General features: G+C 34.0%; 5 protein-coding genes across 5 annotated transcripts; 2 read left to right on the top strand and 3 right to left on the bottom strand.

Moving 5' to 3' along the window:
* Nucleotides 1-970: 970 nt before the first annotated feature.
* Nucleotides 971-3,378, bottom strand: LOC137831996 (Sec14p-like phosphatidylinositol transfer family protein). The gene is made up of 4 exons (XM_068639942.2): nucleotides 2,081-3,378; nucleotides 1,846-1,970; nucleotides 1,606-1,750; nucleotides 971-1,406 (listed from the first exon to the last, which is right to left on the bottom strand). The coding sequence occupies exons 1-4, from the start codon at nucleotides 3,008-3,010 to the stop codon at nucleotides 1,149-1,151; spliced, it is 1,458 nt and encodes a 485-aa protein (XP_068496043.1). The 5' UTR covers nucleotides 3,011-3,378; the 3' UTR covers nucleotides 971-1,148.
* A 1,111-nt stretch (nucleotides 3,379-4,489) lies between these two features.
* On the bottom strand, nucleotides 4,490-15,349 carry LOC137831994 (toprim domain-containing protein). Its single transcript, XM_068639940.2, has 21 exons — nucleotides 14,919-15,349; nucleotides 14,699-14,829; nucleotides 14,108-14,163; nucleotides 13,947-14,004; nucleotides 13,757-13,858; nucleotides 12,949-13,032; nucleotides 12,423-12,503; nucleotides 11,774-11,839; nucleotides 11,579-11,695; nucleotides 11,386-11,433; nucleotides 11,211-11,296; nucleotides 10,681-10,741; nucleotides 10,080-10,262; nucleotides 9,254-9,385; nucleotides 7,696-7,757; nucleotides 6,702-6,785; nucleotides 5,915-6,046; nucleotides 5,667-5,763; nucleotides 5,456-5,590; nucleotides 5,323-5,390; nucleotides 4,490-4,915 (listed from the first exon to the last, which is right to left on the bottom strand). Exons 1-21 carry the CDS (start codon nucleotides 15,172-15,174, stop codon nucleotides 4,861-4,863), a joined length of 2,094 nt encoding a protein of 697 aa, XP_068496041.2. The 5' UTR covers nucleotides 15,175-15,349; the 3' UTR covers nucleotides 4,490-4,860.
* Nucleotides 15,350-17,304: 1,955 nt separating this feature from the next.
* LOC137831993 (cytomatrix protein-like protein) lies at nucleotides 17,305-20,410 on the bottom strand. The gene is made up of 5 exons (XM_068639939.1): nucleotides 20,078-20,410; nucleotides 19,884-19,995; nucleotides 18,962-19,035; nucleotides 18,262-18,870; nucleotides 17,305-17,644 (listed from the first exon to the last, which is right to left on the bottom strand). The coding sequence occupies exons 1-5, from the start codon at nucleotides 20,276-20,278 to the stop codon at nucleotides 17,525-17,527; spliced, it is 1,116 nt and encodes a 371-aa protein (XP_068496040.1). The 5' UTR covers nucleotides 20,279-20,410; the 3' UTR covers nucleotides 17,305-17,524.
* Nucleotides 20,411-21,683: 1,273 nt separating this feature from the next.
* Nucleotides 21,684-23,429, top strand: LOC150027342 (protein FAR1-RELATED SEQUENCE 6-like). The gene has a single exon (XM_090303938.1). It carries the CDS (start codon nucleotides 21,684-21,686, stop codon nucleotides 23,427-23,429), a length of 1,746 nt encoding a protein of 581 aa, XP_090160064.1.
* A 35-nt stretch (nucleotides 23,430-23,464) lies between these two features.
* Nucleotides 23,465-24,059, top strand: LOC150027341 (uncharacterized). The gene is made up of 3 exons (XM_090304049.1): nucleotides 23,465-23,513; nucleotides 23,589-23,780; nucleotides 23,853-24,059. Exons 1-3 carry the CDS (start codon nucleotides 23,505-23,507, stop codon nucleotides 23,997-23,999), a joined length of 348 nt encoding a protein of 115 aa, XP_090160175.1. The 5' UTR covers nucleotides 23,465-23,504; the 3' UTR covers nucleotides 24,000-24,059.
* The last annotated feature ends 3,504 nt before the right edge of the window (nucleotides 24,060-27,563 follow it).

The following is a 27,563-nucleotide window of genomic DNA, read 5'->3' as shown; positions in this document are numbered from 1 at the left end:
AATTTTGAGTAAAACATTAGATTAAATGGACAAAATTCTAACCAGCATGGATGAAATCTACTGATCATATAATTGAAATTAATATATCTAGCCAGTATATCTCTTTTCTATTTTAAAATTAATATATGTCACTAGATAATAAAAAATATTATAAAATATGTCAAACAAATTTTAATAAACTAAAAAAGTTAACTTAATAGAAATGTAACCATTAATACCATTTAAGTTATTATATCTTAACACACTCTTTTGACTTCTACATTTACCTTACAACTAAAAAAATATTATTTCATTATAATATAATATTTTATTAGAAATATCAGTTGTAAAGTAGAAGTTTTTATATGAACAATGATCTTTATATTTTGCTAGTGGTAGTATATATATATTTCGTATGTATCAATCATATGGTGAATTGTGTGTTGTGGAATTTATGTATAATACTATATTTGTTTCCATTAAATAACTGTAGTAAATAATTGCTTGTCGTTCAATTTTTTAAATGATTATATTAGAATAAAAAATTAAGTATTATGCAAAAAAAAAATAGTTAACCTTTAAAGTTTCTAAATAATTCAAATTCTTAATAAATTAATTCTCAATTTTTTCTAAAAAAAACTTTATTAAATTTTAGGTAACTATTACAAACAAAATTAATTCAAAATATTTTTATTTTCATTTAAATAACCTTATTTTTATTAATAATTTTTTTCCTCTCTAATTATCAAACAATTGAATAATATTGATTTTTATTATAAAAAAATACCCCTTTGGGTAAAAGAGCTGTTTTTGTAGAATTTACGAAGCATGTATTAAAAAAAGTTGACTGTCAAAAACTAAAACTGGTATGTTAAAAAAACTGAAAATGACTTTTTTTTTTATTTTGCTATACATAATAAGTGATTAAACATTAGGAAAAGTACGTGTAAATTAAAATATCAATAAAACTAAAAAATGCATAAGCTATAAATTGAAGCAGACACACTCTTAACATTTACATCAAAATATTAGATACATTATTGGCTCAGAAAAAATGAATGAACTTTCAATCAATTTCACTCTTCAGGCAAAAAAAATGAATAAACCAATGAACAACAATGAAAGAATAGCTCAAGATTTTTCAGTCTCTCACACAACTAATCAATTCCTCAGAAGGAGCTGTTGGTGGTAGTCTTGTAACGATACAGTACCCTCTTCTTCTTGTTTGAATTGTTCTCAATAGTGAGGAAAACTTTCCCTGCTTCATTGTTCCTAAAACTGTTCCTAACTGGCCCTTCTTGTGAACCCATTTTCTTTCCTTTTTGAACAATAACTGTGTAAGAACCCTCATCAGTGGGAACAAATTCCTCCTTGTAACTTACCTCCCAACCCAGAACACTCAAATCCCAGCACACACTGTTTCCAACCTGTTGAGATGCAACCAGTAAATGAAAAATAATGATAAATTTTTATGAAGTTCCTTAGGTGCTTTTGGCATTGTTTTCTGACCATAAAGTTTACTTTAAAACTTCAATTCTGATTGTAAACCAAAAGCAAAGCACCTACTTATATGAAATTGTATCAATGTTTTGTCCTTATATTAATACATAAAACTTAAGTTAGTACCTCTAATGCAAGAATCTCAATGGTTGCAGTTGATCCAGCCTTGAGGATGAGTTCTGAAACAGCACCATCTTGGGAAGAGAACTCAGCATCATTTTCCCTCTTGAAACCACCATATTGAACTGGGATCTCCTCGATTGGAATGTACCTTTTGAATACAAAGAATTTAAGATAATTAACGGGATGCTAATGAAATATCCAATGAACAAAATGGTTAATTTAATGGATGGGATAGGAACATACTTGATCAATGTTTCAGTGACCTTGTTAGGACGAGCAACCACAATTTTGCTCTTTGTTCTTTGGGTTAAGAAGGGAGATAAAAGGGCATTGAGAGCATAATACCAGAAAGGAACGTTGATGAAAATCTACAATGAAACAAAATCACATTCATAATCAAATACCTTAAACATAAAAATGACAATTTATTGTGACCAGTGTAGCTTATAAAACAATTCAAAAAGGGAAAAGAACTTACATTTTTTGCCACCATTTCTGGATAATTGTCTTGTAACATTGCAACAGTTTGCTTAGTGGCAACTCTAAGCTCCTTATTTGAAAGACCAGGGGAGTTCTTAAGGTCATTGATTTGAAGCAAAGAAGACACGCCACCCGGCTTCAAATTGAGCTTCTGAATACCCTTCTCCATCATCTGGCACCTCCATCTCAAGAACTCACTGCGCTTCTCCTCAGTCCCAAAAGTCTTCTGATAAAGCTCCTCACTTTCAAATGCACCAAAGACGTTATAGCATACAGGGTGCCCCTCATGATCAACTCCATTCATGTAAGCTGCAGAGGCCAAGTCAGAGGCAAAATCCTCATCCACCAAAGAATCAATATTCGATTCCTTTCTCCACTTAAGGGTCTTCTTCAGCATCTCAAACGCATCACTGACTCTGAATTCCCTAGCCCTCAAAAACTTCAACAGAACCACATCAATACCTTCCGCTCCCTTGCTTGGCAAAAGGGGCACTCCCCAAAGACACACACCCTTCTCCTCAACCTCAACACTTTTCCCCTCCTCCTTCTTCCCTTCAGCTTCGTTCTTCTCTTCGGCCTCTTTTTCAGCAGAAGCCTCCTTTTCAGCAGAAGCCTCCTTCTCAGCAGAAGCCTCCTTCTCTGGGAGGCACTCTTCTTTCTCAAAAAGAGTGCCACCCAAGATAGCTTCCTCAAGCTTTGACTTAAATTCATTCAAAGCCTTCCTTTCAAACTCTTTGAGATCAGAAAGGAAGTTGCTTTCTTCCTTGTAAGAAGAGCTTTTCTCCACCGTTTTGGGCTTTTTTCCATCCAAAGACGATTCCTTTGGTTCCACATTTTCTCCAGCAACCTTCTCCTCTTTCTGGGGCTCAGCAACAGCAACAACCTCAGCTGTTTGGGTCTCCTCTTGAGCCATAACCTCAGCAGTCATGGTTACAATTGAAAACAAAATGAAAACTTGGGAAGACCAAGATTACTTAAAAAGGGTAAATGAAAGATCTATTATTAAGAAAACAAACAGACACCAGGCTTATGCACCAAAATATAGAAACTAAAAACAGGTGTACGAATGTGTATGCTATGTTTAAGATGGTGGGTGAGTTGTGAGGGTAATATATAGTGATTTGAAAGGTTTGAAAAGGGGTTAAGGGCAGCAACGGTCACATAGGTGGATCCAACGCAGAGGAGCCGTTAGGGATTTTCCTTTTCCCGAGAGTTATGCTCCTCTGGAAGCCAGCACATTCAGGCGTGACACCATCACCATTGGCCCCATCAATCACCATCATATTTTTCTTTCTTGCTTTTTGTCCCAGGTTTTTTTTATCCTTTTTATTTTCTTTCTCCAACATACAATGTTTTTTTTGTATATCATTAATTAAACAGAAACAATCATAAACAACACATTTATTAAAGTATTATAAACATCAATAGTATAATCTAATATTAGTTGATGTTATACAAAAAAAATTAGATTAAATTAGACTGATCAATAATGCAGTTCTTGATATTACACATTATTCTTTTCCTGCTATTTAACGTTTATACTAATGTTTCTCTATAGGATTTGCAGTGTAATATTGTTTTAATTAAGATGATAATTTAATAACTTTGTTTTTTTCTCAAAGCAATAATTGAATATTGTTATATAACTAGAAAAGAAATATTTTAAGAAAAGGAAGTATATTTAACTAATAAGATTATGTCCACGCCTACCAAGAGAAGAGTTCCCGTCCGTTGAATAATGTTGAAATGTGGTATCTTATGATTACCAAAATATTTGGTTGTTTGTTTCACTTCGTTTAGCACATCACAAACCACAACATGTGCAAGATTTGGCCATCAATGTCACAGATATGCACTTTATTTTTTTAAGAAAACAACATTTTAACATTTCATTCTGATTTAGTTTACCACATTTATCAAGCTCAGTTTGGAATCTTTCATCCATGTTAGTTTGGGAATTAGTCAACCATCGAAGCTGGAAGGACTTGTTTTTTTCCCTTTTTTTTTCTCTTTTTGGTTTAAAAAAGAAAACACAACATTATTAGATTGTGTATCTGTGTTTAGAATCTTTGCAAAACTATGCCAAATATTCGTCTAGACATCACTTAGTTGTTCAGCCTGGTCTGTGGGATTTTGGACGGTTGGAAATATGTTAAAAAATTGATACATGTATCACATAAATAAAAACTTCTATAAATTAAACTACACTTCAATTTTATAATTTTTTTCTAAAATTGCTTGTATAATACTCGTCCAAACACAGGCTTAATCAGTTTACACATTATCTGCTATCATATTGTATAGAAAGAGGAGTATAGCAAATAACAATTTATAACATCAAGAATTAAAATGAGTGTTTACCTACTAAAGCCAAGTCTAGATAGGAGTTGCAAAATTGTAAACAACCTTGAAGGAAAAAACGACTGGCTGGTTGAATTGACATTCAAGGGGCTCTGACATACAAATCTCTCTATATCGCTATACAAGGATTAAAATGCAGGACTTCAACATGAAATTAAGATGTAATCCTAACACCTATAAAAGGGCAACTATAGGATACTAGATCTTCCAATAATGAATAGCCAAAAATAATGATATCATACAATCAATTTTCTCAACCCATGTTAAGATTCAAGCCAACACTGTTGATCTCGAACTGGCACCCCGATGAATGGCCATGCTTTAGACACGATCCTAGTATCAGATGCTAACTTCATTTTAAGACGTAGTTGTTGTCGACCACTATACAAGACTACTGAAAAATGAATTGTCTCACTGCTATTTCCTTTTATCAGTTGGCTTCTTATCTGTTGGCGTATATTCTCCAGTTACCCTGCCATTTGCCAAAGAAAATGAGTTAACTATGGGGGCTAAAGTTTATGCCAAACAGGAGAAAATTGCTTGCACCCCTCAAACTCCAGTACAAGTCAATGAAGTCATCGGATAACACCTAAATCTCACTATGACTTTACTAGTTTTGATTGGTTCATTTAAGTAAGCACAGTCTGAAGGGTTTGTGAGGATAAAATATTTTGCAGGTGTTCACATAAGAAAACCTGTGAAACTGTACTGTGAGTGATTAGAAAACCTGACTGTAGCCATTATATTCACAACAAGAATGAAGATATCAAGATAAGCTTCATCATAATCCCTGATAAGCTACTCCAATATAATGAAACTATTTATTAAGCAATAGGTGAACGCATTTTAGCACAATAGTCAAGGAAAAAATATATTCACCTATTATACAACAATATGGCTTCACCTATTGTCCCTGCCACCTTGTTCCGTACCTTTCGAACACAAACCTAAGACAAGCTCAAGTTAGTATATTTTATTTAGTTCGGTACCAAAATATGCTGCAATCACTCACCTGTACTTGATCAATAGGTCCAGCTTCAGGATCCCGATTTCGGTGAATAACAATTCCATTGTCACACTTATTTATGAAGTGTGCACTTCCACTTATATCATAGAGATTAGGAGCACCCCCAACCCAATTATGCAGCTACGAAATTAGAAGGAAGAATATCAGAAAGAGTAAAATAACAACAGATGAAACCAAAGCTGTTTTTGTTACCAACCTGCCTAGGATGTGCTACAAACCAAACATGGCATCCATGATGTTGTGCAAAACGTTTGATTAAGGTAAGCATCTGACTCACATATTCTGTTTCAGTCCTGCAAGTTTTTGCAACAACTAGATTAGTCTCAATTAGCCATCCATTATCTAGACAACAATAAAGGCAGCTTGGCAACAGAAAGAATGATTTGTAACACAGCATGTTCTTAGAGAGAGATTTATTTATGATGTATCCTTTAAGAGAATTACTGGTTTGAAGGTCGCTGATGATCGAGCTCATTATAAGGATCAATTACAAGTCCACGCACCCCGTGCCTTAAAACAGCGGCTTTTGCAAGGTCGAGGACCCAACTTATATTTGGAAGGGAGTCATCTTCACACCTAGTATCAACAACCAAGTAGCCCAGCACTAAATTTCATCAGTTTAAGAAATCTAGGTATTAGACTTCTATTCAACAATAACTATTAAATTAAAGAGACTTTGACATAATTCTAATACACATCCAAGATCAAAAGGTTCATGTTAGGATCCTTCGTCATTCATTTCTATGTAAACCATTTCAAATAAATAAGGAGACCTGAAAATTTATGCATCACCATTGGTACCTAACAAGGATTAAACCCTCAGTGTAATCAATTAAAAACTTTATCCTTTTTAATCCTTCAACCAATGCCTTGGGGGTACTGGTTAGCAAGACCCATATAAATTTAGTGGTAAGACTGCAGTAGAAGATTCAGTTATAATAAAAGAGCCAAATGCACTAAAAAAAGTTGCTACTGCCTGCTTCAACATTCATTTAAAAGATTTCAACCTTCATATTTAAAAAAAAAAAATTCAACTGCACCACTAATCATAGCATTGCATCACGTTTCAATTACAGACAACTGCAAAGGAAACCAGTAAACTAAAGCAACTTAACAAATGTATAAAAGAAAACAGCAGTCAAGCTAAAAATGTGAGGAAGAATGTACAAATGATTGAATTTAGTATGCCAAAAGTTACAACTACCAGCTGAGATCCTTGTATTGGACTTACCTTATTAGAGAAAAAGTATCGCTTAACCATAGTTTGCCGCGTTCAAATTCCTCCGCACTCATTTGTTCAACATTTTCACCATAACTAACATTAGATAAACAAGCCAATTAAGATAATCAAATATACATGCATAATAACAATCACAATATAGCAATTAATGAACATTATAATCCAATGGACCAATATAAAGGTCTCCTTAATGAAAGTAAAATTGCAATATTATAAAGCAAAATGCAGAGGATAAAGACAATTATATATCCTTAATGATAAAAGTAATACTGATTCCACTAGTATAATAAAACGTGGTAACACCAAAGTGAAAACGGTATTAATATACTTAGAAATGGAAAAAGTCCCAAGATATTATTGGATGATACCATTGTAATAAATGTCAACTCAGTCATAGAGTACTATATTATCCATAATCCTAACAACTGGTAGTAAAGTATAAAAGTTTCAATTCCATATCCTACCTCAAGTCCCATGCCTTCACATGAACTCAACACATACAAGCAAGATTAATAAATAATTGATATGCTACCTGGTATAAAGTAATGCAAGCCAAGCCATAGTTTTTCTAATTGCGATGAAGGAGTAAAATATGAATATTAATATGATACAGATAAGAAAAAAATTGAAATGATTATAAATCCAGCCCATAACACAGCAGAGGATGCCAGAAAACAGCATCATAAGTTATTATTTGATGCGGAAATAAACACTAATTGATGTTGGAGGACTGGGGTGCAGATCACATGGTTTTTAGCTTTGTAAAAAAGTAGTAAAGGGAGAATAAGGACATTGGAAAAATTTGTTGAAAGGGATCTCATGGTTAATAATATTCTTGAGAATTAATTTTTAATCGAGCCTAACAATGTCATGTAATCCATGTACCTAAACTCACATAGAGGAATAAGGTCATTTTTGTAGTAATAATAAAGAAATAAACAAGGCACCAATAGTATAACTCATAAATAATATATGCAAGGCTCACCGGACATTAAAGAATGGCTTCTTCAAGTGTTTCTCCAAAAGTTTTCGAGCATGTTCTCTGACCTATTGGATAGTCAATAAAAGTCAGAAAAATGCACAAACTTCAAACTGGAATGTAAGAGGCAATTATTTAAAAATAGCACATTGTTGGCATAACAATATGGTACAGCCAGATACATAACAGAAGTATAAGACAAATAAATGACAGATATTTTAACACATCCAACTCATATCCAACCCCAGCAGGAGCTTCAGCAAAAAAAAATCGACAAAGATTACTAGGAACAGCCACTGAATACTAAAGCTGAAATCCCTATGCAACCACCACTCACTTTTGAAGATATTGTGGGATGACCAGACTATGAAATTAATAAGACAAGTGTTACATCAATTCATCCTCCAAATAAAAAAGTGCTTTTAAAATAAGAAAAATGCAGTTGTAAAAGCTTTCTAATTTGTCCACGTATCTTACATATAGACCACTGCTAAAAGTGATCTACTGCAGACATTTGAGCTTGAGATGTGAACAGAGAACCACTTTACCTTGTACTGACTCTTTTTTAGGAAAAAAAGTGCAACATGCACCCTGGAATCATCCACCTGGTGTCCACCTAGATACTTGGTTAAGTACATGTGTAAACATGGCTAATTTTACTTCACAAGTGGTTAAGAGTAAATGTATATGATTGTAACTATCAATATTACTTATTGAAATGTCTAATAGTGGTTAACTTTATCTCACAAGATTAATAGTATCTTGAGATTATTGATTGTCTCAGTGGTTAACTACATATGGTACAAAGAACTATTTACACGCAGTTAACCACGCATGCAGGGTGGAAGTTGGATGTATGTCAACCACTACTCTTATTTTCAGGGTCAAAGAATGTAGGTGGCATTTAACATACATGACACGAACAAAGAGGCTTTGGTAAGGAGCCACCGTGGATAAGTTTCCATAAGCATATGCGCATGAAATTATTGTGGTTTTGCCTCCAATGGTCCTGTACTAGGTTATACTTCTACTCTGAAGGATTATGTTTTCCCAAACATTTTAACAATTCGTAGTTCATATGAAGTTTTTGACAAAACTGGAGTCAGAAATTTAATCAATGGAGCCATCCCCACCCAATGGAAAAGAGCTTTTGTTTACAGTAAATATGAACAAGTATATTGTTGATTAAAGACAAATATAATAGTTTTATTCACTCAATAATGTTTATGTAATATTGAGCAGCCAGAACAAGTTAAGTAAATCCAAGGTTTGTGAAACACATTGAATTCACTTGCATTCCAACAAATAACTTCCATTACATGTAACAAATAAAGTAAAACCAGAGGGAGAAAGAAAAATAATTCATTTACTTTTCTTATCTTACAAAAATGATCTCCTGAAACAGAAACCAACCATAGAATCACAATAAAAAATAAATACATGTGTAAGCGGAGGTATCATCATATTACACAAATATCTAAACATGATCTACCATTTCATATAGTCACCTAAAAGTTAGCAATAAATATCCTGAACATAGAAAGTCACTAATAAACAATCTAACCTTGTTCTCCATAGAACAAAGTGCAAATTTCCAGCCAGCAAATTCATTAAGGTTGCAAAGAAGTGCATCAATCCACTCACTCTTCCCAGAGTTAGGAACTCCGGTTACTATGGTCAATTCTCCTGGTACAACCTGATAAAAGTAATTTAATATAACAATATCAGGATGTCCAATTCCACACAAAAAAATGTTCTTCGCCAAATATCGTATTTTGGTTAAAAAAAAATTAGATGAAAATGTGCCAAAAACGAGCAAGGAACTAAAGATATGTATTTTACAATTAAATGCTTGATTCATAATCCAATATCCCACTAAATACAAACTCCAAATCATTGTTCTTTATCTAAAATAATGTGACCACAACTCATAACATATTACACCTTTCCTCTGATGCTTAGTGATACATTCAATACATTGAACAATTCGACAAATCCACTTATCGGTCAGAAAACAAATAACAGATAAAACTCAATCCATCAGAATTGTATGAAACAAAATAATACTCTAAATAAATTATATTTCTAAAATAATTGTAATTGAAATTAAATCCAGTGTTTCAATTCCAATTCCAACATCCAAAAAGACCCCAATATCTGGCATGGAAACATTATTAATATCTTGTTATATAATTTAAATTTTAAACTTTTTTCTCTTTATTCCATGGAAATTAATCTAATCATATTAGAACAGCCTGCATACATATTGGCTCCTTATGTTGTTTGATATATTATTATCTGTAATTAAATATGTAAAGTAAACAAAGAAAAAACAAATGTATAAAAAAATGTTTATCACATTTAGAAAATATAGGAATAACCACCCTTACATTGTACAAGTCATTGAGATTACTCCACCCAGTTGAGATACCAGTTTCATATCCTAAGGTTCGATGGTAGTATGCATCAATCTCATCAAAGTAATCTCTGAAGTTAAACAATCCACGTATTGGATATAATTCTGCATTATCAATCACTTCCTTCAGTGCATCAGGGCCCAAATACATGAGAACCTGTGAATAAGGTTGCTACAGTTATCAAAGAGCAGAATTACATACAAACAACTTTAAATGACTCTGCATTACAAGTGACATACACAGAGCAGACATTTGGGAAAATTATGTGTTCAGAAACACATAATAGGAAATAATCCCTTACGTTTCAGAAAGCTTTCCCGGAAAAAAATCATTTCTCTAAAATAAGCTAATCCAAACATGCATGGAAATGAAATCATGCACGCTAGACCAACATGAATAGCATACAGTAGAAAAATGTATAAACATAACCTAAATGGTTCGATGAATCCAAACAGTGGGGAAAAGTTACAAAAGCATTATTTGTTTTCAATATTTAGGGGTTTTATCTTTTAGGGGAGAAAGAGAGGAAGGGTGCAGGTGAAGGGGAACTTGAACATGCAAATTGACATCTGACCTCATTTGCATCTTTGCAATTGTCTGATCTCCCTTTTTTAGGCCACCTGACTCGCCAGCATCTGCCAACCAGTGAGGAGAGAAAGGTTAAAAAAAATGTGAAACAAGCATGAAAAGAGGAAAACAATTCTCCCATTATTTTTTTCAAAATGGAAAATAATATGAATAAACTAAATACATAGAACAGTGAATACAGCCATTTGGTCTTGTCTAATCATAAAGATTTTGAAACAGGAGCAATATCAACATCACAAAAAAGATTTACAGAGACACCATTAATCTTAAAAAGCAATTATTTTGAACAAAATACACAAAAGTAACTCAAATAGCTTACTATAGAGTCTAGCACTTCTTACTTCAAAATTAAACACCCAGATACAATGAATACATGGAACATAAACTAAAATGAAACTACTGACAAAATATTGTTATCATCCTTTAATAGAAATCATAACTTCTTGATATTTTCTCAAATAGATCAATGATTATATAATTTATATATGTAATAAACCAAGACCAAAAGATTCTAACTTTTCTTTCCCAATTCGGCGTGCAAGCTCCTCAGCCAAAGCTTGACCAGGTGGATCCCCATCAGTGGCAAGTATAACCCGGTTTGCCTATCAATATAAACATTGAGAAAACATATAAAGTTTATGAAAATGATATATCTCAACACATTCAAAAGAAATAACGACATGTCACAAACCTTCTTTAGTTCATCTTTACAGTTCCACAGATACTGATACTTTTTGTCCTAGCTTTACAGAAATAGAAATATGACACAGCATTAGATTCTAACATTACACATGCGCCCCTGGTAAAGAATGCCAACTAAGAAGAAATTGAAAAATTACAAACATGCACATACATAATATAGTATCTTGACAATTAAAAAAGACCTGTTCGGGAGGAGGCAAGTCCTTTGAGGACACTGATGGAGGTGCTCCATCAGGAACACTGACACAATTGAAGAAGCCAGCTTCTTCCATTGCCAGCTTGTCCATTTCACCTTCAACCTACATTGTTAAATCAATATGCTAAGCAGAAAGCAAACTTTAACTTTCCATAATTTCTACAGAGAGCAGAATACATACAATGATTATATCACTCTGTCCTACTATGTCATCCAATCCATAAAAGATCTTTTCAGTATTTGCTTCCTGAAATAAAAGGATATTTAGAGGAAAATGGAAAGAAGCAATGTCATAAAATCAGGTAAATAAATATGACCATAGAAACAAAACTTTACGACTGACAAAAAAACATATGTTGGGTTTAAGATAACATGAAAAAATATCTTCCAGCTTAATCCAATTATAAGCTTCCAGTTTTTCAGCTCCTAGCTTATAAGCTTCAGCTAGGTTATAAGCTAGTTTACCAAAAACATTCTATATACATAAATTGAGATGCTATTTGGGTATGCTGCAAATGATAGATGTAACAAAGGGACCTAGTTGGGATCATATGTTACATTGTGATGCTTTTGCATACTCTACTTTAAAAAAAAAGATTGTAAGGCTGTAAGAGTAGGAGCTTAGAGCACATGCCCACAAGTAAAAAGCACCAACACTCATAATCTAAACAAGAATACTTACATGTTCACATTGTTGGTGGGAGAGAAGTTATTTAATTATGCTCACCAAAATATGACCGATGTTTTCCATCACTGTTGTTTTAACTCTTAATACTAATTAATTCTCAGCTTATCAATTTTATCACTCAATCTAAATATGTACAGCATACCTGCCAAAACATCTTGCTGACATCTCGATACTTGCAACTAATAAGTGATCCATTTCGACGATACGTGAAAGCAATCACAATCTACCATACACATGTTACAGAAAAAATTAGAAACAGAAAAATCACTTTTTAAGCATAAGTGTGTAAATAGAACACTACCTACGATAAAAAAAAGTAAATGTTTATTATACACTAGCCTTGGAAATAGTTGAACTCTGAAGGCATCACTTTGCTAAGTAAAATCAATTGCAATCCTTGCCTCATAAAGCAATTTGTAAAACATGTGTTTTCAACGTAATATATTAAATAGAAAATTCAGTCATTTTTAAGACTGCCTTTATAATCAGCTAATAGTAGGTGCACATATACACCAAGGGGCATTTTTCTGGTTAATAAAATTGTAACCAACCTCAGATGTTCACTGGATCCTTCTCTCAACCAAAGAAATCAAACATAAGGAATGTTAATAAAGAGGAACTATCAATGCATGAAAGGTACATATTCACAATTTAGTGGTCAATTGCACCTGATCTTCATATTTTCTCTGCTTCACAGCATTTCTCTCTAGAGTCTCTTTCGAAATCAAACGCTCTGAAAAATATGCAAGCAGCTGAAACAGGGCAAACAAAGTCACATTCACCACATTGAAGGGAAATGAACAAAAAAATCATCAGCAATACAATTGAAAACTATCTAACAAGCATAAAGCAAATAAATAATTAAACATAGATTTTGATTCTAATCTCTAAAGGCTTATTTGTATTTCTGTTTATTGTGAGCAACAGCACACCACTCTGTATTTGTTACTTTCAATCAATATGCATTTAGCTCCAAGCATATCCAGAATAAATAAATCACTAAATGCAGAAATGAGAAAAATCAGAGGAAACAATGGCTCGGCTCCCAGGACATAAAGAATAAATTTATTGAGGGCAGAGTAGTAAAGTACAAACAAAGCTAGTTAAACATTAGCAATCAATTTTAATTGCTTGCCAGAAATCAATACAGTTACAGGATCTATTTATATGCAAAAGAAAGAAGACATTGTAAGTTCCCATGTATAATAAAGATTGGTAGAAATGATTTTGATAGTTTGATTTTGAACCAGTTTATGTTATTGGGAGGGAGGAGTGTCAAACTATATTAACAGCAAAATCTAACATTGGAATGTGTCACTGTAAAATTCATTTTAGATGGTAAACAAACACTTACCCGACATTCACCAAGCAATAGAGGACACAATTTTGTCATGAGCAATATCTGCCCCTCTATTATGGCACATCCAAAATTCATAAAGTGCAGATCAAAATTAGGTTAAGGTTGAATTTAATGACCTCATCGCAAAGTGGCTCTAGTTGTAATTCCTCCTCCGTAATCTCTCTTTTCTTATTAACCGGGATTACTTTACTTGCTGCAGATCTGCCTCCAGCAAAGGCCTACAACAGAAGGTAGAAAATTAACCAAATACCACATCTGCCTGTGTTAATCAAGACCTGACCTGCTTGAAAATGAAAAATATCTAACCTGTGTGTTGCCTTTCCATCCACACTTTCCACGAAAACACACCCATGCAGCAGATCCCCTAAAACTCAAAAATATTCAAAACTAAAACAAAGTATATATACAATCTACTAAGATAAGAGATCAGAAAAGTTTACGGAAAAAAAAAATGATAAATACCATACCCATCTGGTGCAATGTAAAGAGATAGGCTCCTTTCTGCACGTTCGCCACCTTGGCACTAACAAAAAAAAATACTAAATAAGACACACATATAACACTTGATGCAAAAAAAATGTTCAAATCCTATTGATACGTATAAAATGGGATCCATGTAAAGAGAATGAACTATTCTGACTACAGAGTTCCACTTTCCCAGAGAAAATGGAAAATAAGAAATACAAACAAGTTAAATAAATGCATTGGCTTGAAGTACATAGCAAACACTCCTCAATTCACTATTTTTGAGGATTCTCATTCGTCACACTGTTATCTCCTCCCTCAACTGAAACTAACGTTGCCCCTTCAAATAATCACTTTATGCCAAACAAACAAACAAAAAATCTACACAACTTCACACCTTAAACAAACATGACTAATAACAAAGACCCAAATTTTCATGCATCAAGTGAAACAGCAATTTGGGGACAATGACAAATGTCTAACAAAACTGCAAAACTTTCCAAAAGCATCAAAACACCACAGTTGACAAGTCATATTTAAAAAACCTTCTACTGTTCAAAACGCATTCAACTTTGAAGAAAAGTAGGAGACACCTCTGGACAGAGCAGGTGATTGTACTGCCCCGGCACACATATTCCAGTTTCCATCCCAACAGCTTCCAACCTCTTCTTTAAAATATTGAACTGCAACTCCACACTCTTCGCCCCGGGGCTCTCCAATTGAACTTCAGAAAACCAAACCAAAAACACAAAAGTTAGCAACTTGAAACACATTTAAGTCTGGTCTGTCCCCCGCGTAAAAAGGGCACCTCACCCGGTCTAGGGATACTGGCATGGGAGGCACCGTGGTAGCCGTTGGTTCTGAGAGGCGATGGAGAGTTTCTTGAAGTGGGTTTGGAACAGAACACGGTGAAAAAGGGTCTATGAGGGAGAAAACGGTGTCGTTGATAGAAATGAGTGGTTTTGAGGGTCGGGAATGGATGAGCGTGGAAGAGGGTTTGAGGCGTCATGGTAGTGAGTTTTGAAGAGAAAAAGAAGGGACGTAGAGTGTGGGGATACCGAAGGCGCATGCTTCTTGTTATCTTTGTTGCAGAGAGTGTTTGTTCAGTGTGTTTTCTTTAACAGGGTTCCATGTCTGTGTGAAAGAGAGCGTGGAAGTGGCAGAGAGGGTTTTGGTTTTAAGGTTTTGAAGTCTGAAGAAGAGAATGCGCGTCAAATCATTTCTTGCTTAGGGTACTAATGAATGAGTATTCAGTTTAAACCAGATAATTTTATACTGTCAAAATTTACTTCATTTGCACTAAATCTTTTATACTATTTTATAATTAATTATTGGTTATTTCATATGGATAAGTTTTGGTTTATAATAATGTTTTTTTTTTATCAGAGTGAGGTAGAATGAGTAAACATATTTAAATATTAACTAGCTATCGTTGTTGTTTTGTGTAGCTATATTTTGAAATAATTTTAGATGAATTGAATTGAAAAGTAAATAAAAAAATCTTTTTTTATAAAAAATTTATCGATATATTTTTTTAATATTCAACACTCTCTAAACATTATGACATTTAAATCTTTTTTACATGATTACTTCAGTAAGTGTGCTCTTGTATATATGGGAACTTTTTTTATTTTCAGAAGAATAATAGTTAACTTATATTAAACTAATCAACACATTAGAACGACTGTGAAAGAAAATTTCAAAATATAAGTCTACTAATATTTTAATTTGTGTATTGCAACAAATAAATAGTTATAGTTCATGATTGATAAGTATTTTTCAAGTCCATATTTATATTATAATTAAAACTCACTAATCTCTTATTCTGTGGTGTTAAACATTAGTTGAGTTGAGTTCAACTGTAAATAAAAAAAACATAATTTATTATGATTTTTAAGTAATTTAGAGTTGTGGATAAAAAAGAAATATTTTTTTTTAAAAAGTATCAAATATATTAATACGCTATTTTATCGGAAAAAAAATGTTTGGGATATTTCAACCAAAATCCAAACACATATTTTATCGTATTATAAGAAAATTGGAAAAAGATAAATCTAATGGTAGATTATAATGACTCACCATACATTATTTTGTATTGATGATGTTCTTAAATACTAGTCCCTTGAAGACAAAAGAAAATGTGTAAAATTCCAAATGTTAACACACACCTTAAAAAAAAGCATTCCTCGTATTTATTGGCTAATAATGTTTATGAACTCAATATAAATAATTTTATTATACAACTAATTTAGAAAAAAAATGCTAATAGCATATTCTACTTTACATCTTTTTTAACTATTTATTGTTAGTTAAGATTTTATTGCAAAGTAAAAATTTATGAGGCTCGGATACTCATCTTAAATAATGTGTCCGACACTTGTAGGACACATATCGATGAAGTGTCTAATTAAAAAAATTTGTTTAATTTTCAATAATTTTAGCACATTTTTAATACAATTTAAAAAATATTAATTTTCTAAAAACTCAAACTTATAGTATTAATTTTTATTGTAATTATAAAAATAATCATAAAAAATTTTATACTAAAAAAAATCTAAAACATACACATAGATATTATAGACATATATAAAGCTACATAGGTCAAAATTCATAAACGTTTATACTGAATTCCCGTTAATAATTAAGTATATTAAAAAAACATGTTCCTAATATTTTATCAGAACAAAATTAAAACAATGTAAAATATCTATATGTAGCTAGACAATATTAAAACTTAAATAATTTTTTATTCTTCTTAAATTTGCCAAATTTGTATGTAGTTTAGGCATTTTTTTATTGATTTTTAACGTTTTGTTTATTAATATCACATGATAGTATCTTTATTAAGTGACATGTTGCTATGCCAGATGGATATGCACATTCTTTTATTTTTGTCTCTAAAATTTTCTTACATTTGTTTTTGGTTTCTTATAATTTTTATATTATTTTGATCCTTATAAATTTTCTATTTATATTTTAGTATTTTTTTATTAACATTTTTATTTCATAAAAGTTCCGTTAAGTTATTTTCCTACAGTAAAAACTTATAACTGCTGTTTCTTATGAGACATGCACTAGGCGCTTGACAGTGAAACTCAAAAAAATCCTATATCAAAAAGGACAAAACGAACATTCATGTATATTGAATAATCTCTTAATAAACATTTTTTATTTAGTAATAAATAATTAAATCACTTACTTAAATTAACATTATTAAAATCAACTTCATTAGAATGAGAACAAAGATTAACGAAGCTAAAGGCTGTTTTACATATAATTTACCTGGAATATCTATATTCCAAAGTTACACAGAATGTTTAATTAAAAGCTCATACATGATACACAGTTTACATCAAGAGCGTATAATAATACAAAAGGCCATATACAAAGACTAACACATCTCCGAGAGGAGTCATCTGTCATCTCTGACGCTCACTGAGGACCTTCAGTTTTGGAACCTTGAAGCTGGAAGTGAATAGCTTCGGAATCTCTAAGGTGGGAATAACTGGAGGCTCTTTCCTCTTTGTGCTTTTTTTCCCCTGGACAATAACATTCAGGAAGTGAAAACATGTAAAAAACAATAAGGAATGCATTTTTTTTCTCAAAAATTTCCATTTTTAAAACCTTGTATAAATCTAAAACTATTGTTCAACATGACACAGGAAGTACACCAAAAAGTAATACTGGAGAATACCACCGACACCACTACAACAAGACATAATGATGCTTTGTAAATCTAAACACAGCCAATATACAGCTCAATGAGCAATAAATGTGCTAAACTGCCTGTATGATATCACGTAGGCAAGTTGTTATGGAGAACATGAATTTGCAGATGTTGGAAATGGAATGCAAATAAAGCAGAAGACAGTATGTTTGTAGACAATAAAATACAAAGCTTGGGAGGGGGAACTCATGCAGTGGAATAATACACATTTCTATTGAAATGAATACATAGTTCAAGCATTTGTACTTTGGAAGCAGGCTGCACTTCAATACAACCATGTTCATGAACACAGTACTGAGTTCTATAAGAGAAAGCCAATCCAGAATAAGCCAATCCAGAATAACCAGCAAAGTGCAAAAATGATAAATGCCGACAAAATTAACAAGAGTATATTGGAAGAGAAGCAATTAGAAAAAGAACGTGTCATACCCTTCCAGAAGATATTGCAGCTGGTTGATCGGGTGTAAATATTTCCTTCTTCACAATCATACTTCTACTCTTGTTGCTCTTACCAATTCCCGAACCAGATGCTTTATTTCCATCGGAGCAATGATTTAAAACAGTTGTATGGTTGTTCCTGAATTTTCTTAAAGATTCCAACTCCGCTGAGAGTCCACATATTTCATTGTTTAATCTTTTTGTCTCAGTCTCCATCTCATCCATTTTACTTTCTAATTCGCAAATTTTGACATCTTTTTCATAATTTTCAGACTGTAGCTGCTCCATGCCGGAAACAAGTACCTTTATCTTTTCATTTGCCTTTTCTACTTCAGCTTGTTTAGTCTTTAATTTAGCAGTATAATCATTCTCCATTATATTATATTGATTCCACACAAATTTCTTTTCCGCCAAGAGTTCAGACACCTCCGAATATTTTTCTAAAGAAAGCTTATCATATTCACCTTTTAAGCTACTCAATTCATTCGCGATTTCGCAGGAATGGTTCTCTTTTTCTGCAGTATTCCAAATGGACTTGTTCCCTCTATCTGTGGTTCCTTTTTTCTTCTTGTCAGTATTCTTAGATGCTGTTCCTTGGTCCTGTTATAAAGTGACTGTTCAGCATAATGTAATACATAAGAAATATCAGAAAACCCAACAAATATACAAGGCTGACTGACAGATTACATACTTCTCTAACAGAGGATTTACGAGAAAGAATTTCAAACCATGCTTTCAAATCCCCCAACTCATCCTCTGTATGCTCTGTAATTAAAAGATAAACGAATGCAGTTAGAACAATGTCAAATAAAAATTTCAAACTCCTATTATTTCAACAATTGACAAACTTCCCTTGAGTTGAACAAATCGAAGATATTAATAATTTAAAGCATCTCTTAACCAGAGAATGTATAGAAAACTTCTCTTTTGCATGCAAAGAGTGAAGAAACATCCAGGAGCAGGAACTTTCATAATGAATAAGCCAATCTGGTATTTAACCTTACATTCATGTATCATGTAAAGTTATTTACATTTGGGAAATGAAAATGATCACAATCATGTTACATCCAGGACCATCCCAAGATTGACATTATAAATGCACCTGGTAAGCCATTTCTTCTAATCTCAGATCACATAAACTTGTTCACATTCAAAAACTTATTAATTTAACTCTGCCCCTATGCAAATAATTCCAGTCTGAGGTCAAAGTAAATGCATGTGTAGGTTTCCGCAGTATTTGTTTTGGATTATCTTTCAAATGCAATGCCTCAAGAGAGACCTTTTTACCCCGCCCACCCCCCCAAAAAAAGAGACTATTTTCCCATAGTAATCATATAAAAAAGAGACCTTTTGTCCCCCAAAACTCAACTCAGGTACTTCAAATAACAAAAAATCTGACCATGTCAAGAAACTGCCCATAACAAAATAGTTCTCTCCACTCTCAATTCTTCATAAAAACAACAAAACCAACTTTTTGCTCCTTGAAAGCAAAACATTAAGGAATAAAACAACAAAATAAAAACTTAACTCCAAGAACCAAAATCAAACACCTCTTCCCTAAGAACAGCACAAAATAAAAACTTCTAACAAGAAATCAAAGAAAATTCACTGACCTAAAATCCATTTTAATATAGCAGCCTCTCTGTGCTTCAAACCCATCGCCAAATCCGCTTTCGCTTCTTCCAGAGACCGGTTTTTCTCCTCAACGGCCAAAATCCCGTTCAACTAAACAAAAGTGGCAATTAAAACACATAAAAAAGTATTTTTTTAAAAAAATTTAACGGAGCCCAAAAAAAACACTATTTACCTGAGAAATTTGATCCTTGTGAAAGCGAACATCGGAGATCCACCCTTCGTTTTGCATCCGAAGACGATCTTCGAGAAACTTGTGGCGGCTCGCGAACGATTGAAGCTGGTTCTGCTGGTTGTGCACCAACTGAACCAGAGATTTGAAGATATTGCTCCAATTTCGGCGGTCAGTAGATTCTGGTTTTCTGAATTTCTGCATCGTGAAATTCAGAAAAAAAAAAAAAAGTTTGAATTTGGTAGAGGAAGTGAAAGAGAACAACGGTCGATTTTTTGCGCTCGTTAGAAGGAGTCGAAGACAGTGATTTCAAAAACTTCGATGAGTTTTAAGATTGCGACTTTGATTTTAAAAATATTGGGCCAATGGCTTTACCCGACCCAATAAGTAGTTCCTTACCCAAAGGTAGGTGGGCCCGTATTCGGAGCAAGATTGGGCCAATTTTTTTTAAAATGGCTTAAATTATGTATAAAATTTTGGCAATTGCTTCCTGCACCCGATCAATTGTGATTGGCACCCGACACATTTTTTAAAATCCTAAAATGCCCTTGTCTTCTTCATTTATGAAAACATTGAATGGTGAGGAAGAAGAAGTTCATGAATGTGTGAAGCTTTGGTTTGAGCTGCAAAAGAGAAGGTTGTGCTTCGTTCATTGTTGCTAAGTTGAGTGTAAGCTTCGTTTGGCAAGTTAATGAGGTAAGTAATCCATTTTCGTTCGTTTTTGGTTATTTTCTCGAGCTCAGCTGGTCCCAGATATCGGAATCCGGAATTCAAATTTTCTGCCTACGGATATTAATATCCGGAAGTCAAAATTTTCTATACGGATAATAATATCCGGAACTAGGATTTGCCTACGGACGCTGATATCCGTATTTCATATTTGCCTTACGGATGAAAATATCTGGAACTAGTATTTGCCTTACGGATGCAAATATCCGTAGTTCATAATATTGCCTTACGGATATATATATCCGGAAGTTAACTGTTGATATTTTTTTGGTTATGGATTAATTTATCCGGAAGTGAAGTGTTCATTTTTTTCATCAACCGAATGGATACAACAGAGTCATACATGGGAGTTTTAGGGGAGATTGATGTGTGGGATGGATTAGATGATGTTGATCTGGAGCAGTCAACAAGTTATAACGCATTAGATAATGAACACAGGGCACATGAATGTAGTGAGGCATTTTCTACAAATGAGGTATGGTCAATGTTGGGTTGTGAATGTTTTTTATATGAATTATTTTTAAATTTGGCATGATGATCAAGATGTTCTTTTAAATTTTTAAGAATGTTATTGTAGGTATTTCGTGATCGAGATGAGCTGTTAGATTGGGCGAGAAGTGTTGGCTATAGTTATGGGTTTGTCATTGTTATATTAAGGTCAGATACATGGACGGGCCAACGAGGAAGGATGACCTATGTATTGTTAGGTTGTGAGAGAGGAGGTAAATACAAACGGTATAAAAAAGAAGTAGATGTCAGTCAAACTGGAAGTAGGAAGTGTGAGTGTCCTTTCAGATTGCGAGGCAAACCAGTCAAAGGTGGTCAAGGGTGGAAGGTTGAATTAATTTGTGGTTCTCACAATCATGACTTGGCAGAGACAATGGTGGGTCATCCCTATGCTGGAAGGTTAAGTATAGAGGAAAATGTTATGGTTGAGGATATGAGTAAAACTGCGGCGAAGCCAAGAAATATTTTACTAACCATGAAAGAGAGAAATGAGAAGAATGTGACAACGATTAAGCAGGTTTATAATACAATCACTGTTCACCGAAGATCACAACGAGGTCACAGAATAGAGCGAGACAGGTACGTGCATTGGTGTAGGTGTGATGAGGTCTCTAATATTGTGCAAGATATATTTTGGACACACCCAGATTCAATAAAATTGGTGAACTCATTTAACATTGTCATATTAATGGATAGTACGAACAAGACGAACAAGTATAGGATGCCGTTACTTGAGGTTGTTGGGATTACGTCTACAGGTTTGACTTTCTCCGTTGCATTTTGTTTACTAGCAGCAGAAAAGGAAAATAATTTTTTTTGGGCCCTTGACAGACTTAAAGGGTTGTTTTTAAGAGTTGATTCATGCCCTAGGGTGGTGGTATGTGATAGAGATGTTGCCTTAATGAATGCAATTAGAATGGTGTTTCCTGAAGCTTATAATTTGCTATGTCGGTTTCACATTGATAAAAATGTGAAAGCAAAATGTAAAATGTTGGTGCATCCAAGAGAGGCATGGGATCAAGTAATGGAAGTGTGGGGATCTGTTGTGGATTGTGATATTGTTGAGGCCTTTGAAGATCGTGTCAATGCTCTTCGAGTTGTCTGTTCTCCATGGCCTATATTTGTTGATTATGTGATGGATACATGGTTACGTCCACATAAAGAAAAATTTGTCAAGGCATGGATAGATAAGGTGATGCACTTAGGAAACACAACAAGTAACAGAGTTGAGGCGGCACACTGGAGCCTAAAGAGAGTTCTTCAAAATTCGATGGGGGATTTATGTTTCTGCTGGGATTCCATCAATAAGATGATTATTTTACAACATAATGCAATCAAAGATTCATTCCAAAAGAGTTTGCATGTGGTTGGACATCGGTTCAAGGTTACAGCTTACAAAAAATTGTTAGGTTTTGTGTCTAAATATGCTTTGAACCTTATTTTAGAAGAACTTGATAGGGTTAAATCAGTGGGGTTTGATAAAAGTAGGTGTGGATGTAGTCTTACATGTACTCATGGTCTTCCTTGTGCGTGTCAATTGGCTTCATTTGGTGTTGGTAGCATACCACTTAAATCAGTACATGTGATGTGGACTCGTTTAAGTTTTGAAGACATTGCTACTGAACAATCTTCATCTGAGTTGTCAATTGATAAAGAGTTTGAGGTCATCGCGAAGCGGTTTAAAGAGTTGGATGTTGCAGGTAAGGTTAACATCAAGAGTAAATTGCAGGATATTGCCTTTCCAGAGAAAACATCTATTTACGCACCAGATCATAAGGTGAAAACAAAAGGTGCTGTAAAGATGTCTCGTCCTACCAAATTCATGAGATCAACTAAGCGAATCCCTTCTTATTTTGAACATGTGGATTTCTTACACTCACAACATGATAGTTGTGCAAGCAAAAAATCTAATGAAGAAAGCTTACCAGAAATTGTACCAGCAAAATGTATTCCTTTCCTTGATCAGTTCCCTGTAGGGTATCATCCATATATTGTTGATGTTGTTGACGTTAGGGCTGATGGCCATTGTGGCTACCGTGCTGTTGCTGCCCAATTGGGAATGGGAGAGGAGTCATGGGTTGTTGTTCGAATGAATTTGTTAAAAGAACTAAGTGAATGAAGACAAGAATATGTTCAACTCTTTGGTGGTGATGATAGATATGAATACTTGAAGAAGTCACTTCTAGTGGAACACATGTCTATGGTACCAACCACTAAAACCATTTCATTTTTACATTGCATTTCTTTATTTAACTTTGTTTGTCAATTGTACTTGCAGGCAGGAACAAATAAGTGGATGACAATTCCAGACATGGGATATGTTATTGCAAATCGGTATAATGTCATTCTTGTTTCTTTGTCCATGTTACAATCATTGAGTATTTTTCCTTTAAGAACCCAAGCACCAAGTAACTTCCGTCAACACCGAATCATTGCAATTGGACATGTCCACGGAAATCATTTTGTCCAGGTATAAACTAAACCAATCAAGATTGATGTGCTAAATCAAGATTTGTGTACCTTATATTTATTACCTTTATAGGTCAAGCTCAAAGATGGTTGTCCAATTCCACCTACGGATATATTGTGGGCATCACATCGTTATCCGGCGGCCCAAACTTGGTCAACATACTACACTAGCCGGATACAAGTTTATACCCAACTAATGTCCATTAGACGATATTTGTAATTATAACATTTGTAATAGCATAATTTAGATTTATGGATGTTTAGTACATTTGCAGTTGTCCTACACACAATGTTGAATTCACTGAAGTTTAGGGTTTGCCTATGGATAAAAATATCCGTAAGTCACACTTTTGCCTATGGATAAAAATATTCGGAAGAGTCTGCTATGCCTACGGATAAACATATCCGTAAGTCACACTTTTGCCTACGGATAAAAATATGCGTAAGCCAGTGATTTCTGTACTAATGGTCATATTGAAACATAAGGATCATATTGAAACATATAAAATAAAAGTAACGTGAAGCAAGAACCGATAAGGATCATATTGAAACATATAATTAAGGTTCAGATACATTGTCATGGATCAAAATATTACATAAAAAGAAATCGTAATACATCTGACATATTGAGAAATCCTAATCAATCATTCCTACGTGCATGTCTCCTGACATAAACAACTCTTTCATCAGTCGCTCCTCGTGCTAACATAATGGCTGCTTGTATGCCTTCCCAAACAGGGCTGCCCTCCACGACATCGCCATGATCAAGTAATGGCTGCAATGTCTCTGTAATTCTACGACAAATACCCTACAAGCATGAATGACATACTATTAGAAAAAAACAATAGAAATTAATATCTTAACAAGGTTAGAAGCATACCAGAGCAGGATGTGACTCCTCATGATGACTTGGCACTGCTTCGTGATGACGTGCATCTGAGGGTACCGGTACAGGACGGTCATCCTCATCTGTATTAATCACATATGGATGTGATACAGATCTAAACCAACCCATGTACTCTTGAACGCAAGCGTCAGGATGACGTGCTATGGCATAGTCATGTATGACATAATCATTGAAATGTAACCATCGACGGTCCATTTCATTTGTATCCGGATGACCATGTCCAATTACAGATGGGTTGCGAGGGATGATTTGTGTATAGCCATACTGACGCAGAACACGTTCTGGCATGTGCAGCTGTGTCCAATTTCCAAGCCTCAAATAACCACAGAATAAGGAAATCCACTCGAATGGACGTTCTTCCCTGTGCTCGTTGTATGGACAAAACCGAATGGAAGCTGGTGTCAATGTATCCAACTGTGATCGTACAACAACAATTGAAGTACCTTTTCCAGCATCATACAGCCTGCACCGAGGTTGATCTTCAGAATACAATGCTTGCATACGTCTCATTCCTATAGACGGGAAATGCTCATAAATCCACCCCTGCAACAATGTTGCATAACCAGCTAGTTGCTTTGTGTTTGCATAACTACAATCTCCTAGCTGCTCATACATGTGAGTTAGGGCAGCTGCTGCCCAAGAATATCCCTCGGTAAGCTCAAATCAACAAAAAATCCAAGATAAAACACACTTACTGATGTAGCACTCTTGTCCGCAAAAATAGTGCAACCGACAAGGTGAAGTAAGTATGCTCTGGCAGCCACAGTCCACTGCCTCCTTGAGCATGCATCTTGATACACTTCTCTTAACCAGCTAAGGCGCACATGAGCTCCCCGACAGTGTCTTGTTTCTTCAGATGCAAGTGCACGGTCAACACGGAGGGCTTCTACCAATAAATCAATCGCCGAATCAGAATCTAAGGTTTCCTGTGTGTAAAACTAACCGACAATGGGTAAATGTAACAAATTTGACACATCATCAAGAGTGATGGTCATCTCCCCAACCGGTAAATGAAAACTGTTTGTCTCTGCATGCCACCTCTCTACAAAAGCACACAGCAGTCCTCGGTCTAGACTCTCATAACTAGCATGAAGCAGACCACCTAAGCCATACAATTCTACAACAGCTTCTATGCGCTCATGAGGTGCTCCTAACTTATTTATCTTCCTCCCATGTGAAACGACCTTCAGCTCACCACGATCCTACAATAATCAACATATATCATCAATAATCAGGAATACATAACAAATACAAAAATTTATTTTTCATTACTTACCAAACCATCCCACAACTGTTTGGCTACGTGATGTTCATAATTAACAAGTAAGGACTTATCCAATGGCCCTCCTGGATAGCCTTCATCATCAACTTCAACTTCTTCTTGTTCAATATAATCTTCAAACTCTTCATTTGGAATTGAAGTACTAGGCCCACCCCGTTTTCTTCTAATCGATGCAGTTGGACGCACACGATCCAAATTAGAACTTCCTCCACCTCTAGTCCGCACCATCTTACATTTCATAAAAGTAACATTCAATCCAACATATATAACAAAATTATAACACATATAGTTTAAAACACTTGTGAAAAATTTCACACTAAAACGGATATTAATATCCGCAGACCAATAACAACAATCTGGATAAAAATATCCGCAAGTCAAACGTAGCTTACGGATAAAAATATCCGGAACCCACTTTTGAATTACGAACAAAAAAATCCGGAACCAATTCTTGCACTACGGACAAAAATATCCGTAAGCCATTATTCATGTCCGGATGAAAAAATCCGGATGCCAATATTCATGTGCGGATAAATTTATCCGGAAGCAGATGGTGTTCTACGGATAAAATTATCCGGAAGCCAATGGTGATTTGCGGATAAAATTATCCGGAATGTACTACTCTACGAAAAAAAAACCATGAACGGTACCTCAACTTCTTTGACGATGAAGCACTCACGACGAAGCAAACCAACTCTGCTCACGGTGGCTCACGGTGTCTCCCTGCAACTTCACGGTGGTTGCTGCTGCTTCACGGTGAAGAAGAAGAAGAAGAAGAAGAACCCTATTTGTTGGGTGCTTGCATTGGGTGCAGATCATAATTTATGTGTTTTTAATTTCATTAAGGGTAATATGGTCTTTTCACAAATTTGATTGGGTGCCAGACACAAAGCATTGGGTGCAGGGAGAATGTGCCTAAAATTTTCCTGCACTTTTATAATTGTTTTTACCAATTCAATAACGAAAATAATCTTTTAAATTTTATAATTATTTTGATAAATGTTATCTAAATGTAATAAAAGGTTTCTGAATTATGGACATTCTAGAATTTTTTTTTTTTTAAAGATTTTCTTATTTCGAAATCAATTTTTTTTATATTATATAGCATCAAATCTAAATTTTTTTATTATTATTTCATATTGAGAAATTGTGGGAAGCAAATATGAGAATGTAAGAAACCTTTGTCATGAGTGTGTTTTAATTTTGGTCCTATAAAGATTTTCTGTCCTAATTTTTTTTCTTTGTTTTTAATTGTTCTAAAATTGAAAATAATTTTTATTATTCTATTATTTTGATACTTTGTTAATTGTTTATATTGAGTGAAAAATTTTCAAGTGGTGTCTTTTAATATTTTGATATAATGTCAATTAGTAACACCTTTAAATAAAGCTTTTGAGATCTATAAAATATATGGCATTTGTCTATGTAAATATATGTCTATAATTAGCCATATATTCACCATAAGAAGTCGATTTGTCAATGCATGTTTATATCGGCTTAATCAGGAAGGAAAATCAAATGAATCACTTGTTAAATATTTGATTAGTTAACTATACTTAAAGTGATCGAACTTTTTAAAACACTGTTCTATCCAT

The sequence above is a fragment of the Phaseolus vulgaris genome, chromosome 6, assembly GCF_051622355.1.
Source record: "Phaseolus vulgaris cultivar YP4 chromosome 6, ASM5162235v1, whole genome shotgun sequence".
In the NCBI taxonomy this organism is placed as follows: Eukaryota; Viridiplantae; Streptophyta; class Magnoliopsida; order Fabales; family Fabaceae; genus Phaseolus; species Phaseolus vulgaris.
This window is presented reverse-complemented; position numbering and strand designations above follow the sequence as displayed.

Bases quoted from the DNA above. Each gene is read 5' to 3' on its own strand.
- LOC137831996 (XM_068639942.2), bottom strand. From the start codon at position 3,010: ATGACTGCTGAGGTTATGGCTCAAGAGGAGACCCAAACAGCTGAGGTT. The intron at 1,751-1,845 runs GTATGTTCCTAT...TGTATTCAAAAG, and splicing joins GTCACTGAAACATTGATCAA to GTACATTCCAATCGAGGAGA. The intron at 1,407-1,605 runs GTACTAACTTAA...GCATCTCAACAG, and splicing joins TTGAGATTCTTGCATTAGAG to GTTGGAAACAGTGTGTGCTG.
- LOC137831994 (XM_068639940.2), bottom strand. From the start codon at position 15,174: ATGCGCCTTCGGTATCCCCACACTCTACGTCCCTTCTTTTTCTCTTCA. The intron at 10,742-11,210 runs GTTAGAATCTTT...ACTGGTTGGCAG, and splicing joins CGCCGAATTGGGAAAGAAAA to ATGCTGGCGAGTCAGGTGGC. The intron at 10,263-10,680 runs GTCAGATGTCAA...CCTTATTCACAG, and splicing joins ATTGCAAAGATGCAAATGAG to GTTCTCATGTATTTGGGCCC.
- LOC137831993 (XM_068639939.1), bottom strand. From the start codon at position 20,278: ATGCAGAAATTCAGAAAACCAGAATCTACTGACCGCCGAAATTGGAGC. The intron at 18,871-18,961 runs GTATGTAATCTG...ACTTTATAACAG, and splicing joins GTAAATCCTCTGTTAGAGAA to GACCAAGGAACAGCATCTAA. The intron at 17,645-18,261 runs GTATGACACGTT...GTTATTGTCCAG, and splicing joins CTGCAATATCTTCTGGAAGG to GGGAAAAAAAGCACAAAGAG.
- LOC150027342 (XM_090303938.1), top strand. From the start codon at position 21,684: ATGGTGGGTCATCCCTATGCTGGAAGGTTAAGTATAGAGGAAAATGTT.
- LOC150027341 (XM_090304049.1), top strand. The intron at 23,781-23,852 runs GTATAAACTAAA...TTACCTTTATAG, and splicing joins ACGGAAATCATTTTGTCCAG to GTCAAGCTCAAAGATGGTTG.